Consider the following 15,491-nt stretch of genomic DNA (forward strand, 5'->3'; position numbering starts at 1 on the left):
GGCATTTAGCAGACGCTCTTAATCCAGAGCGACTTACATTAAGCAAGAACAAAAGCATGGGAATACATCACATAAAAACATTCATCATGAAACATGCGTAAGCTAAGAAGGTAACAGTGGAATATCTATATAATGAAATTTATACGTATAAACTTTACATATATACTACTATGCTATACATATGTACTATGGCGTGCTATGACTATATACAATGCAATTCTAGTGCTGTCTACATAACATGCTATAAGTCTGTTTCAAATGCTATCTAAGTCTACAGAAGTGCTATCTAGGGTAGAGTAAGTGCTATGGGCCATGATGGAGTCTGAAAAGGTGGGTTTTCAGACTACGGCGGAAGATTGGGAGTGATGCTGCAGTTCTGACTGCCATGGGAAGTGCATTCCACAGTTTTGGAGCCAGAAGGGAGAAGAGTTTGGGACGTGTGGAGCGTTGTCCCGGCGTTTTTAGTGAGGGTACTTCCAGCTTCCCTGCGTTAGCTGATCTGAGTGCGCGGGAGGGTTTGTAGGGTTCAATCATACTTGCAAGATATGGGGGAGCCATACCCCAACGAACATTGCTTGGTAAACAGAGAGCTTTGCCTTCTAGCTCAGCTCTCTTTTCGTCACAACAGTGCGGTACAGCGACTGTAATACCGCCCCTGCCGCTCCGATCACTCGTGAACAAGACCCAGAGATACTTCACCTGGGGTAATGTCTCATTCCCTACATGGACTGCACAATCCATTGGTTTCCTGAAAGCTGTCCAACAAGCTTGATGCTAAAAGCAACATCTTCAAAACCCAGGGCAAGATCATAATTTATGCATCATTTATACACTTGCCTCAGTTGCCTGGATGAATGTCTGACAGAATACTCTCAGTCTCAGGCAGTTAGATATCCAGAAAAAGGCAAACTGAGTCATTGCAGAACAGATGCTGGCTGCTGTAACAACTGTTCTTAAAAAGATATATATATAGATTCACACTCCCAGCTGTTCGGAAGATCTGAAAGCACTGCTACCCCCACCCTAGTAGTCCAACCACCAGGAGGCAGAGGCCTCCTTTCAGTCCTATTTAAAAAATACCTAATATACTGATAGCTGATCTACAAGTTCACAACAATGCAATGCAAAAATAAGGATGCGATGGAAATGTTTGTACTTGTATGGTTGCAGACAAGAACAGGTGGAGAAAATATGCATCAATGCAAATGCTAGGGGGTGGGTGGCATTTGCCCTCCCCCAGGACCCCAAATTAGGCCTACACCCCTGCCCAGAGGTGATGACCAAGCCATAATACCTAATGCCTTGACAGGAATATCTTCCATTCTGCATAGCGTGTATGTCTATTATTTTGGAAAGGGGCGCCACATTACGAGCAACATATGAATCACCAAATCTTTGTTTAATTACGCAGTTCATATAGCCTATTTAAACGAAATGAGACTCACCAGTCACCATGCAATCTCTCTCCCCCCCCCCCCCCTCCCCCTCCCCCTCTCTCACTTTACGTGTTGGAAGCTGCCGTGACAAGCAACATATGGGAAAAATTCGCCATGTACATAATGTAATGTCACAGATGATACAATCATCTTAAAACATATTTAAAATATGCCAAGTATAGCTAAAGTTCGATAGATGGTGGTGAAATAAGCATGTTTGTTTAATTTCAAAGATCTTATATTTAAACTTAAGATGAAAGTCCCGACTCCCCACAGTGTTGTGCTATAAAAGAGGTTAATTATAATCGGCACATCTCTGCTCTCGCATTTTGAAACAAGCCACTATAAAAAATCAGACCAGTCTGAAGTGCGTGGTGCTGTACTGTACTGTACTGTACTGTACTGTACTGTACTGTACTGTACTGTACTGTACTGTATTAGCCCTCCTCCATGGCCTGTGTCTGTCTGTGTGTTAGGCTGTGAAACAGTGACACTTAGTGGTGAACAGACTCTATAACGCTATTTAGACGCTATTTTGCATTGACAGACAGACACAGGGACACACATAGCTGTCTATAGGAGTGGTTGCACCACTCACAAAGAACAGGCAAGATATGATATTTCAACAAGATGGAGCTGGTCTGGTCTGGAGTCTGGAGCTCTGCTAATCCCTGAATCCCAGCTAGATCATGAAAAAAGGGGGTAAAGAAAGGGTATGTGCAGTCAGTTGCCAATACAAAAGGTTCAAAGTTAGTTAATTGTCAGCATTATTTATCCTTATAGCCCTTATAAGGAAAGTTGCGTGGAACAATCGGTAAAGTCTGGCATCACTTGCTAGGGTTCTCCAAACGTGCGTACACTACACCGTGGTGTGTTTGGAGAGAGGCGCTCACTGGCACTAGGCTACGGTGAAAGGGGCATGTTGTAGAAGACCGCCCCCAAGAACCACACGCCCCATGTTCTCTTTGGGAAACCCGGTTACCCGACCAAAGGCAGTATGGATTTATTAAGCATTTCACGGTCTGAATACAGTCATATGTAAAGATTTGGACACGTTGGCCTACCACATTTTGCTGAAGTGAACTGAAGATAACACTAAGTATAGACTTGAATAAATATGACATATCAGCAGTGGTGGATAAAGTACTCAAATGTTTTACTTAAGTGAAAGTATAAATACTGCAATGAAGAAATACTCGTTACAAGTCTAGAATTCAAAATTCACTTGAGTAAATGTATAAAAGTATTGGCATTAATATGTACTTAAAGTTCAAATGTATATAGAAATCTTTTGAAAATAGCCGATCTACAAGCTCACAATGTGTACCATGGTGAGCTTGTAGATCAGCTATTTTCAAATGGCCGAAATGTATATAGGGCTGAAGTGGGTAATGTATGTTCTGTAATAATAATCAAAATCTACAAAGTAACTAGTAGTAACTAAGTCTACAAATAGTTGTAGTGAAGTAAAAGTACAATATGTCTTTGAAATGTAGTGGAGTAGAAGTAAAAGTACTGAAAATTTGACAAGTAAAGTAAAAATACCTCAGAATTGTAGTAGTAAAGGTAAAGGTTAAGGTACTTTACTTAAGTAAAGGTACTTAATTACTTTTTTCCACCACTGCATATCAGCAAGCAAATTGTGATAACACACGCACACACACAATAGATCCATACTGCCAAAATATAGGGATGCCGGATTTAAAGTGTTTTTCTTTTTTGAGGGGCGCTAGCCCCTCCTAAATTCAGCTATAGTGTAGACTGTAGATTCTTAACAAACATTAAATGACATTGACAATGAATGGATGATGTCCAATAAGAGCGCGCCCCTCCCTTCACACGAGTGTGATCTCCTCCAAACAGACAAGGTATTTGACTCGGAGAGTGAATACTCAATCACTTATATTCATATAGGCTACTTATATTCAGAATACTTTCCCTTTGTTTGTAGCACGGAATGTGATGATTTGATTGGCACATGAGTGTGATTTTATTTCTATCTTTTTTGTGACATTTAATTGTCTCAGGCAGGACACAGTGGGGTAGGGCCCAGGCCTGCTGACATCACAGCTGTGCACATTGTGCAAATTTACTAGCAAGAGAGTCAGGTTTTACCTGCTTCTTCTGTCGGTTTCGACAGACCATGAAGATTAGGAGCAGTAGCATGATGACACCCATGGCCACTGGCAGTAGAGGGATGTTGGACAACAGTGTGAGGTTTAAAAGCAGCGCTCTCATCTTAGACGCAGACTCATCATCGATGGTTCCTGTCATATTGACAAACATGATGGGGAAAATTGTCTCTTTGATGTTATTTGTTTTGGGGAAGCCTTCCACTTTTTTCAGGAGGATATTTACCTGGCCTCTAACGCAGGCACGGATTGGAAACCCTGTCATTGGCTGAAGATCGAGGTATGTCTCATGTTCCTCCTTCCTGGGGTTCAGCCCTTCAACACCATTGATATATTTGGGGTCCGCCTGATAGAAATGGGGCAACGACATCACGACGGGAGCACCTTTTTGACAACTGCTGACTTTGAGCACGCCGTTACCCAGGCAGTCGCCGGCAGGCACACAGAAGCCCTCGTTGGCAGGGTTGTCTGATGGACTCATCAGCACGTCCACTGGTGGGGAGAAGCGGTAAGCCTGGATGCCTTTCACCTCCACATCTTCCACGTATCAATCTTGCCAAAATCCATGTAGTCGTGCTTCCCAGTGTGGAAGACAAACTCTTCATCATCATGAGTGCCATTTTTCATCCACATCAAGCCAAAGTGGTCATCAACCTGAGGCCTCACGGTGTGGATAAGAGACAGCAGGGGGTCCTTGTAGCCCCACAGCACCTCATGGACGGTACGTGATATGAAGAAGTTGATGCCCATCCTGTCCATCCAAAAGGACACTAACCTACGGAGCCAGAACGGGTATGAATTTAGCTTATTCATCACAGCCACATAGGGAATGTTGACAGTCCTGACAATGTCAATCTCAGGGTCACCGGATGACTTCTCGGGGACAAAGACATAGGTTCTGCGGATCTGGGTGAAAATCTTTCTGTCATTTTCCAGGAATTTCACGTTCTCCTTCTCACTGTATACCCTGTAAATATAGGGCCCAATCTGTCTGACAGCTGCCTTCCCACAAACACCTCAGGATTGGTCACGTTGAAGAAGTAATGCTCCCTGTAAACTGCAGAGGGTATGTTCTTCCACAACTCAAACACTTGGCTCTTCTCTGTCAGAGTTATTTCCTTTTTCAACTGGTTGTGTATCATTGTCTGGAAGGCTTGTGTTAGAAGCAGAGTGATCCCCACACTCAGGAAGATGGTACACACTATCCCTGTGGTGTAAATGGTACAGGCTCTCAGACCCATGACGGCTATCTGAATTAAACCATACTAGCGCCTAAGATAATAGAAGACAGACATTCCCATATTATTATCATCTTAGGGAGGGTTGATGAATCCTGTTTTATAGACTGATCAGTGATGTGGTCTGACGTCACGTCACACACACAATACAAAACGTTGCTGTGCCAGGGCATGCCTACAGTAACAACGTCGATTTGCGCAGGCATCTTTGCAGTTCGTCCAATGCTACGTTTGCTAACGGGTTCTGTTCCGACCAACCGTTTATTTTTTGTCTTCTTTTCCAACCCTCTATATATTAGTTGCGCACGCAGTGATTGCGAACGCAGTGAGCACTTACTATGAGACCTAGCAGATCATGTCTGTCTGTCTGTGTGTGTGTGTGTGTGTGTGTGTGTGTGTGTGTGTGTGTGTGTGTCTGTGTGTCTGTCCCGCATAACCATATAAGGAGTCCCCAAAGCAGCTATACGTCCAAATATGGAGTGTGTTGCATCAATCACAAACAAATCACTCAGCTCCATATATGGGCACAAAAGGGGCCAGGTCCACATAAAACTTAACTTAAAAAAAACTTAACTTAAAAAAAAAATAACTTAAAAAAAAAATCTTAAAAAACCCACAGCCACAACACTAGAGGGAGTAACCATATATATGGTACCACCCAAATTTAGAACAAACATGGGAATTAATTTTTTAGATGTTGATTAATTTAATACATAGGACCACAATGGAAAAAGGTTGTGTGTTACCCTTTTAGCCTTAATGTATTACTGTGTGCCACGCGCCGTTTACATTCTGTCTAATCAAAGTATTCAATCAATCAATCCTGTATGCTTGGAGAAAACGATTTAACAAAGTAATCACATCATGTGACCACCAGGTGGCTCTGTAGACCACCTCTTACGCTCCAACGTACAAATCAGTCAGTAATTTACCAGTAATCACGCCACTACAACAGCTCAGTTGTGAAGCCAGGAAACCTTGCATTCCTGTTGTTATCACGTGTTCCTAGCTGTCCTAGTCGGCTAATTAACGAGTCGGAAGGATGATTAAAATGTAAACGGAACAGAAATAAAGTTCTGTGTAAACAGCTAAAAACGGCTTCGAGGTGGTAGTACAGGTAAACTGGAAATATTTTCATCAGAACATCCAGTTGAAAGTTTGTGCCTGTTATTTATGAAATACTGGAGGGAGGGAGTCGAGGGACAGAATGTCACCTCTCTCTCTTGCTCTCAATTACATTCAAAGATGTATTGGATTATTATTGGCATGAGAACACATGTCGTCTGCATTGCCAAAGCAAAAATAAATAAAAAATAAAGAAATAAAAATGTATGTATGGGCTAAGTTTACAATTAGACTGCAATTAGCTACAAGAAAGTGCAAATAAAGAAATGTGTAAACAGAGCTGTTCTCTCTGCGGGGTGCCACGGCGCAGTGCAGCGGTCTCTGTTACATAACATGAACTGAACACTGGCAGCAACATGCGCGCTTTGCTGCAGCAATAAAGCGCGTGCGCACGCACGCACGCACACACACACACACACACACACACACACACACACACACACACAGCCAAGGGGACCTGCATGGTATGTTCGATATGCGGGGCACGGGGACACGGACACACGACACGGACGGATGGTTATGAGAACATCTCGTCGTCCAAAACAAAAATAATGACAATTCATCATGATGTGTTTTTGCTTGGCAGCTCAAATACCGACAGTGCTGATGCCGGGGGTAAACAAATACAAATAGCCCACATGGCGCCATAGAATTATATTACACAATAATATAATTATGTAACCAGGCTATAGAGCCAGCATAAAGCAAGAAGAGTTTAGAAGACTTAATTTTTTTGTGTAAATTTGGGACGGCGCTGTGTGGTTTCACCACATTATCTTTAATCCGGATGTTTTGATATAGTCGCTTTGTTTGTTTGGTAACTGCTCCAATCCAGTCGGTGCAATCTACTTATTAGCCTTGCACTGTCCACTATTATGACTTCTCACTGCAACCACTGTTGATATTATTATTGAAGAGGAGTGTGTCAGAGTGTTTGTGTGTGTGTGTGTGTGTGTGTGTGTGTGTGTGTGTATGTGTGTGCGCGCGTGCGTGCGCCGTGCGAGGTGAGTGCCCTGCCTCTGCAAGTCTGCATTGCAAACACTCTTGCGCTGCAAATATGGGCAAAGTTAGTACGGCACGCGGCTCACGGCCAGGGGACTTTGAACGGGGGGAGCTCTGACGTCACGCTGGCTGCCTTTGGAAACGAGCTGCCGTTCCCCCTCAGCCAATGAGGCGATGGGGGCGGGGTGGTGGCTGGTGTGCAGGGGGTATAAAATACTCCCATGGAGTAGGAGGCAGGGGTTTGAACCTGCAGCATTGGGAGTCCCCAGGGACAGACAGACAAACACTGAAGACAAGAACAGGAGTCTCTCTTTTTTTTATACCCCTCTGAAGCCTTTGGTTTTTCTCTCCTGCCCTTACAACTTATGCAACTCCTTTATTGTGACTGTAACTGCAGCTGATAGGTTTGCTCTCCTCTCCTCTCCTTGCCTCCTCTTCTCCATCTCATCTGAGCAGTAAGGAAGGATATCATTTATATATATAAATATTTTTTTAATACCAAACAAATGGTGCACGGTGGAAGCATTTAAACACAAACAAACAAACAAAAAACAGATTTGTTTTTGTCTGATCGAAAAAAAGAAAAACCCTAGCCATTTAAACAGACACCAGGAGGAGCATAAGGGGTGGAGCCATGCCGTGGGATGTGGGCGTGGAGCAGCAGCAGTCGTGGGAGCGCCACGCTGACTACCGGTCGGAGAAGCAATGCCAGAGGAGCTCGTACGCCTTTTACTGCTCGGTGCGGGACCTGCTGCCCGTCTGGGCCCTGGAGGACATGCGCACCATGGAGGTGTTCCACTGGGAGGACGACGGACGGGCGTGCTCCTTCACGCCCTCCGAGGCGCTGCTGTACGCGCTCGTGCACGACCACCAGCAGTACGCACGCTACCTGCTCAACAGGTAAAAATATATAAAATATAAAAAAATGTGGACTATTGAATCCATATGCAATCCATATTACTTGTATTACAGAATTTTGACAGAGGTGTGTGCATGGTAGAGTATGTTAATACAATGTAACTACCGTAATACAACTGCACTGGTTGTGGGTGTCAACAGAACCTGCTCTTCTATTGTATCCATGTGGGTAGGACCAGTACTGGTTGACAAGAGTGCTCTGACAACACTATCCATTCTCTAATAATGGGCTTTCTATTATAGTTCAACTTAGAAAATGTGACGCTCGTCCGGTCCAGTAGACCTATAGGTTCGAATTGTGGGTAGGTCGGACAATCACAAACTCCTCTTGGAGGCATGAATGCGTCAGCGTGCAGATCTTGCCATCAGCTCACCCTTTACATTCTTTCACTGGAGGTGTGGAGATTCTCTGTGTGATGTCACCAATCCCACACACCTATCATTGTCCGATATGCAAATTAGCCACATGCTGAAACTTGAAACCACTTTGCTTTGTGCAGAAGACTGTGAGGCCTGTGACATTTGCATGTTTCAATATTCATAGATCCAGAATTTCTAAACGAGGGAGAAAGACTAGATTCCAGACTCTTTTTCAGAGTTTATTTATTTATCATTAATATTTATGTAGGAAAACCATATTAAACTGTAATGTACAGAGTATTTTAGGTTCCTGGGGAGGGGGGGGTTAAGGTGCTTTAATCAGATGCTGACAATGTCCCACTGATGTCTAATTCACACACATGTGATGTAAACACCACCTTGTATGTTATCCACAGGTACTCAGTGAGAGCATTGGAGATGCCCAGCCGCAGTTTCTGCTGCTGCCAGACCCACGCCGCTCCGCCACACCTGTCCGTCGCGGTACGCTACAACCGTACCTCTATCCTGAGGATGATGATGGCGCAGGTGAAGGACTTCTCCACAGAAACAGAGCGCCGCGTCTACCTCAACAGCCGCGGTGGGTGCGCTCACAGCGCTGATACCGGGAAGACCCCGGTGCATCTGGCGTGTGACCTCGCACGCCCCGAGTGCTTGTTGCTGCTGCTCGGCCACGGGGCATGTCCCTACCTCGCCGACCACACAGGACTGAACCCCCTGGACTGCCTGCTGCACCACATGTGTCACGCCCCGTCCAATATGGCCGCCGACGCACGCAGGATGCGGGAGTGTCTCGGCTACCTACTGCTCTTCATGCCCAAACCGAACTTCCAGCTCAAGGACGAGCTGCTGAAGAACCCACAGCTCTGGCAGCGGCTGGTCGGAGAGGAGGCTTTTAATTGGCTGGCGGGTCTGACTCCTCCCTCCTTATTCGTCCAGGCCATGCAGAGCCTCACTCAGTCCATCCCGGCGGAACAGATGGACTCTCTGCCGGCCTTCCTTAAACCTCTGGACTTCAGACTTCAGAATGTGTAAGCAGCCCTGTAGGCCAAAACTTTCTGCCCCTACAGATGTAAACAGCAAGAACTTGACTACAACCATTAGCATCAAACACAGCCTGGGAGGAGTGTTGTTCTGGTTTTTACGGGTCACACTCTCTCTCTCTCTCTCTCTCTCTCTCTCTCTCTCTGGGAAACTGCACAAGACTGAAATGTCAGCAACTGAAATGTCCCTGCTCTGCTGAACTCTGGGTTGTTATAAATTAGGGGATAACCACTTAATCCCCATGTACTTTGCCGTATGACAAATAGAGCTTGTGAGTGTTCCAAGGGTACTTACTTGCTGTTCATAGTGATGGGGGTTGGAGGGGGTTACCTTCTTCAATGCGGTCCAACGATGACAGACAGCAGGACTATTTTTAAGTTCAAATGTCATCACAGGGTTTGAATCCTGAATGAATGAACGTCACTATGTTCAGCAGAGGAGACAAACAGAGAAGATCATTTTCATAGCCTTCTGTAACCTTTCTTGAATCTTGCAAGACAGAACAGTGAGGGCTCAGATACAAGCTGCTATTATTAATTTACTTTCATCTCATTTACTGTATCTGAACACACAGACAGGCTGTTAGATAGACAGATTGATCAGAAGATTCTCAACATATTGATAAAACCGCCACACTGGTGCATTTATAGAGAATGTTAGGTGAGATCTGGTTAGACAGAATGACAGACTGTTAAGACACATATAGACAAACTAACAGATAACTGTAAGGTGCCAATCAATTGATCACTGAATCAATACACCTTCAATCCAATCAGCACAACATGTCAACAGAAAATGAGCCACTTGCTAATAACAAACCACTAAATGTCAGTTATGTAACTATGTAATATAATATATTTGTCATGAAAAAGTTGCAACAGTTTTTGAAGAAACGGCAGCTTATAAATCCTGACAGAACCGAAGGAAGGAGACGGTGTGCACGTATGTGTGCCAACTGTGCACATAGCACAACACCAGAGTCCTAGTCATTCTCCTCGGTTCTGATCTTTGTCTGGAAAGTTCTAACCAGCCACTGTGTCAGGCAGCCATCATGTGACAGCTGTCATCACCGCCGGACATCCCGGTGTGTCCCTCCCTGGGTGAGACAGATGTTACTGTATATCATGAATGTACGGTTACTGTAGCATGAAAATGTACTGTAAATAAATAGCAACAACAACCTCTGAAGGGTTTATGCACTTTAGACTAACTACTGTGAATGAGTTGTGTGCGTGTGTGTGTGTGTGTGTGTGTGTATAGAGATGCGTAGCGTGTTTTGTTGATATAATTGTAATGTAAATAAACCATTTCATGAATGAGTACCCTAAAGTTGTTTGGCGTTACATGTTGTTGTCTGTTAGTTTGGTTCCCATGTCCACATTATCATTATCAGAGTTACAAATGGATACATTTACACTACACAGGATTATAATTTGTAGATTACTTATCGTTGCTGTCGGGCAGAAACCTTGCATCGCCATACGTCGTCAGATTAATGCCCTACCTATGTTGTTATACTACAGTATCACACAAAAATCACATGTTGTAAGCTTGTAGGTCTGCTATAAAAAAAGAAAGCAGTAAAGTCTTTGCGGGTTTTGAATCAATTAGAATAATACTCAAATAATAACTACATTGGATCGATTGGAACGCTGGTCATTTTTCATCAACAGTTTTGGACATATGAGGTTTCCACCCGTCAGCAATGTTATGGTTATGTTCACCTGGTGTCCAATGTTTAAGCCATTAGACATAGACGGCTACCAGAATACTGACCAGCAGTAATCTCAGTCTTCAGGACCATAAATGAGAACCAATGTCCCTGATGCTTACAGAGATAATCTTGTGTACAGGAAGTCACAGATTTGATCTCCGAGACAGGAGCCAATCGGAGAGAGTAGCTTTCTGTAAAGATCTTTATTGAAGGAAGTTGTTACCGAGAGAGGGAGAAAGGCATATAAAGAGTTTAAAACAACAACAGAAGTCGGCGACTGTATCGACCAAACGCCTCCTGCTCAAAACAACTGACATTAGATCAGCGATAGCTTCACGTTTTTGCCGTGATTTACAGGACAGGTTTGTTTTGACTACGTTTGAGATAATGTTTTATCAGTTGTGTTGTTTGATAAATACAGCCCCCTCCTCCCGAGTTACCCAGGCAACTTTACACTAGCGACACGTTCTTATTGGTCAGCATGACCAGCGTCTTAACCAATTACAGCTTAGAGATAACATGATAGCTTGTCTATGGGAGCAGCCAGACAGCAGTAGCAGTATGTATGGAGAGTTGGACACTGTATTGGAGGCATATTTACACAGGCGTCACTAAAAGGAGATACTGTAGGGAGGTTTGTTGTTCAAAACATCCCTCCATTTCCCCAAGAGGGGGAAGGATAACAACGATAAATTACTGAGTGACAAATTAATTACTGTGAATTAACTTCTATTATTAACCACTTTCAACCCAGTGTCCCTATTTTGAGCATGTCGGTATAGGCAAGCATTTTAAAAAATAGCAGATCCACAAGTCACACGTTGTGAGCATGTGGATCAGCCATTATTGAAACGTTTTGAATAGCGCGTAAATGGTTAACATGGTCAATGTCAACAGACCTGGAGGAAACACGAGCCGAAAGCTAGGAGTCAACGGACGTTAAAACGTAGTTTATTTACAAAGGAGTTATTTCTTTGTACCATCGAGCATCGACATGTCAACCGTCACAGGCTCACTATGGTTGGAAGAGAATAAAGGAATGGTAAATTAGAACTAAAACCGTTTAAAATATCATTAAAAGCACTTAAACTGCTTGATTCTTTAAAATCTTAATGAAAGCCTGTGGTCACACGAACAAAGCATCTATCCTTTTAGTATGGATCGTTTTAATGCTAGATATTCCTATCAGCTCCTTTCCTCTGGCAGGTCTGTGAGTTCTAGATGCTCACACAGAAGGTACAGTCAGTAACAGTTAGTTTATGTTAAACATTTACATCGTTCAGCTGTGATCTGTACAGTAATCGATACAATATTTACAGTGTGTGTGTGTGGGTTTTCCGTGTCATCTTATACAATAGCAGAATGGCTCTGGACTGGAAGGAGTTCCCACAAGCTGACTGGGTCCAGTTTTAAAGAACCACACTAGGCAGAAGCAGTCATTATTTAGCAGCTTTCCAATGATGAAAAAGATAGATAATTTCACGTGTTTCAAAATATACAAAATCAAATTGCCATAAATATACTTTTAGTTTGTATATTCTTTTTTTACACCATGGCCCTCTCCATAGGCCTAAATATTTTATTAAAATAAAAATTCTGGACCATTTTGTTTGTATATTCTGAAACTTGTGTGTTTTTGAGTCTTGGTCTGTTTGCTGCTGATATGATGCACCTTCATATAGACATAAACCATCAAACAACAGAATACATCTGGTCTGAGATACCAATAAAGGTAATAATCAATCACACTGATCGCAGTCATACACCAACACTCATCACATTTCGTGGCACAAAGTGACGTGCTGTGAGCTCATATATCTGTTATTTATTGATATTTTCTGTGTGATCGGGTTGTCTAAATCCCAACAGTTTTCTGAGAAAACATGTTGCTACATACAGCAAACGTATGTTGGTACATACAGCAAACGTATGTTGGTACATACAGCAAACGTATGTTGCTACATACAGCAAACGTATGTTGGTACATACAGCAAACGTATGTTGCTACATACAGCAAACGTATGTTGGTACATACAGCAAACGTATGTTGGTACATACGGTACAGCAAACGTATGTTGGTACATGCATATAGCAAAAATGACACTGATGCTTTCCCGGTTTAAATGGGTTCACGCAAATGTATAATCAGCCAATCACATGGCTTCTTTAGACATGGTCAAGAAAGACCATCTGCTACAGTATAAAGTGAGCATCAGCATCAGTCAATTACACACCCCATGAAGCCTTGAATTCATGGGGACCTTTTTTGTTTTTGTCGCATTCCTGAGCCAATAATTCAACCGTTTACTATTTGAATTGCATTAGGGAACGTACACATTGTTACATTATATTTTTTGTCATATGGTGAAGTATTGTAGTGCAGGTAATTGCAACGACGACTGAAAAGTCAGGAGGATTGAGTACTCCCAGAGTCCCACTGGTCATCGAGTTAATGGCTCAGGAACGGGCTTAATGGGTTGTGTAATTGATAGAAAATAAGTCTTTTTTGGGGGGAATGAACTACTCCTTGGTGGCTTTCAAAGAGGCTTTGAATATGGCATGGGTTTTGGTGCCAAAAAGGCTGGTCAGAGTGTTTCAGAAACGGCTATTAGGATTTTTATGCACAACCATCTGTAGGGTTTTTGCAGAGAATAGTAAAACAAACAACAGGTTTGAGCTGACAGGCAACTGTAGTGCAGCAGTACAGTATCCCTGAAAGAACAACATGTCACACCTTAAAGGCAGATGGTCTACAGCAGCAGAAGACCACACCAGGTGCCGCTCTGTCAGGAAACCGAGACTACAATTCACATTCAGATTGTAGGGTCAGAATTTGGAGCCTACAGCATGAAGGAATGAATACATCCTGCCTTGCTTGTATCAACATTTCAGGCCACATTCAAAGCCAATTAAATCAGTTCTGTTCCCCATTCTGATGTCCGGTTTGAACTGCAGTAGATCATCATGAGCATGTCTACAGGCCTAAATGCATTGAGTTGCTACCAATGTAATTTGATCATTAGAAATTAGACAGATCAGCAACCAATCATAATCATTACAATCAATCATATGGATCGATCAGATGAGCCAATCAAGCTTAACGTTAAGTCATACAAACCTACAATTGTATGGATCGGTCAACTTGGACAATGTTTTGTAGCAAAGGAGACAGAAGAAACGCTGACATAAGCGGAGCAGGACTTCTGGAACTGAATACAGATGTTGGGCAGAGCTGTTCTCTTGCTTTTGTGGCGAGTGATTGTAATTATTATGATCTTGTCTGTGTATTATTCTGCCAGTGAAGCCTGGATATGCTTGTTTTGTATACTTGGTTGTGTGCTGCATTGAAGTTCACAATTGCTACGCGTTGTGAGCTTGTAGATTGGCTGTTTTCGATGCACAGCATCGGTGTGCAACTATCAGGCCTTAACCAACACGGTGACACAGACACGGACCTAAACAGGTCAGGAGAGGGACAAACAACAGCTAACGTACCGATCTAGAATCAGAGCACAGAGCACAGAGCACAGCAATACAAAGACAAATAATACTAAGTGACTGACTGAGTTAATCTGATGTTCATTCAAGGTGTTTTTGGTACATAAGTGGATAGAATGGTGTTTTCTTCTGTTATTTACTCATAATAACTACTCTTTACTTGTATACATACTGAACCCAAGCCATAACCTATCCATGGCCCTCAAAAGCCCTCTGTAAATAGTTTGTTTCCCGTCCTTTCTCAAATAGGACAGTGTAGACACTTAAGACAAGATGCGGGTCGGATTCGAACTCCAGGTCCTCGCGGTCACTAGTAGGAGCATATGGTATTTGCACTAACTGGCTGAGCCACCAGGTCCCTCTACAGCTGTTATTTTTACTGAAATGAACTCTAAACCCTAACGGTGACCTGTGACCTTTAAAACATGCCAAAAGTAGCTACGGCTGTATATAACTACAGTATACCATATGTCCATACTTCCTGCTCTCGCAAAGCAAACAAACTACAACCACAATCTATTCATACTGAGACTGCAACTTCTAAAAATGTACTGTACTGTACTGTACTGTACTGTACTTTACTGTACTGTACTGTACTGTACTGTACGTACATACTCAGTCCTGCAAAGTGTTTTACTGTATGCTGCTCACACACTGGTTGTCTATGGTTGTTATGCCAGTGGTTAATATAGCATCTAGCATTGGAGGTAGCACTGAACCACAATGCACAACATATATATAACCATAACTGTGCAGGATTAAGTCTAATAAACTGAGAGAATATTACATGAACAAAATGGTAGAAAGAAAGAAAGAAAGAAAGAAAGAAAGAAAGAAAGAAAGAAAGAAAGAAAGAAAGAAAGAAAGAAAGAAAGAAAGAAAGAAAGAAAGAATAAAGAAAATCAACCAAATGAAGAAGTTAAAACATCCTGTCCCTTTAACTGTCCCTGCTACAGAAGTCTCTCAGACATGTTGGCACTGCCACAATGTTCAAATGCTTCTGTCG

General features: G+C 42.8%; 1 protein-coding gene and 1 pseudogene across 2 annotated transcripts; one reads left to right on the forward strand and one right to left on the reverse strand.

Annotated features, from left to right (window-relative positions):
• Window positions 1-3,500: 3,500 nt before the first annotated feature.
• Window positions 3,501-4,809, reverse strand: LOC308329732 (lysosome membrane protein 2-like; annotated as a pseudogene). Its single transcript has one exon. The product of its transcript is annotated as a lysosome membrane protein 2-like (transcript).
• A 2,177-nt stretch (window positions 4,810-6,986) lies between these two features.
• Window positions 6,987-10,596, forward strand: ankrd9 (ankyrin repeat domain 9). Its single transcript, XM_080783473.1, has 2 exons — window positions 6,987-7,833; window positions 8,628-10,596. The coding sequence occupies exons 1-2, from the start codon at window positions 7,568-7,570 to the stop codon at window positions 9,262-9,264; spliced, it is 903 nt and encodes a 300-aa protein (XP_080639599.1). The 5' UTR covers window positions 6,987-7,567; the 3' UTR covers window positions 9,265-10,596.
• The last annotated feature ends 4,895 nt before the right edge of the window (window positions 10,597-15,491 follow it).

This window comes from Protomyctophum bolini (genome assembly GCF_963924005.1).
Source record: "Protomyctophum bolini genome assembly, chromosome: 15".
NCBI lineage: Eukaryota > Metazoa > Chordata > Actinopteri > Myctophiformes > Myctophidae > Protomyctophum > Protomyctophum bolini.

Bases quoted from the DNA above. Each gene is read 5' to 3' on its own strand.
- ankrd9 (XM_080783473.1), top strand. From the start codon at position 7,568: ATGCCGTGGGATGTGGGCGTGGAGCAGCAGCAGTCGTGGGAGCGCCAC. The intron at 7,834-8,627 runs GTAAAAATATAT...TGTTATCCACAG, and splicing joins GCACGCTACCTGCTCAACAG to GTACTCAGTGAGAGCATTGG.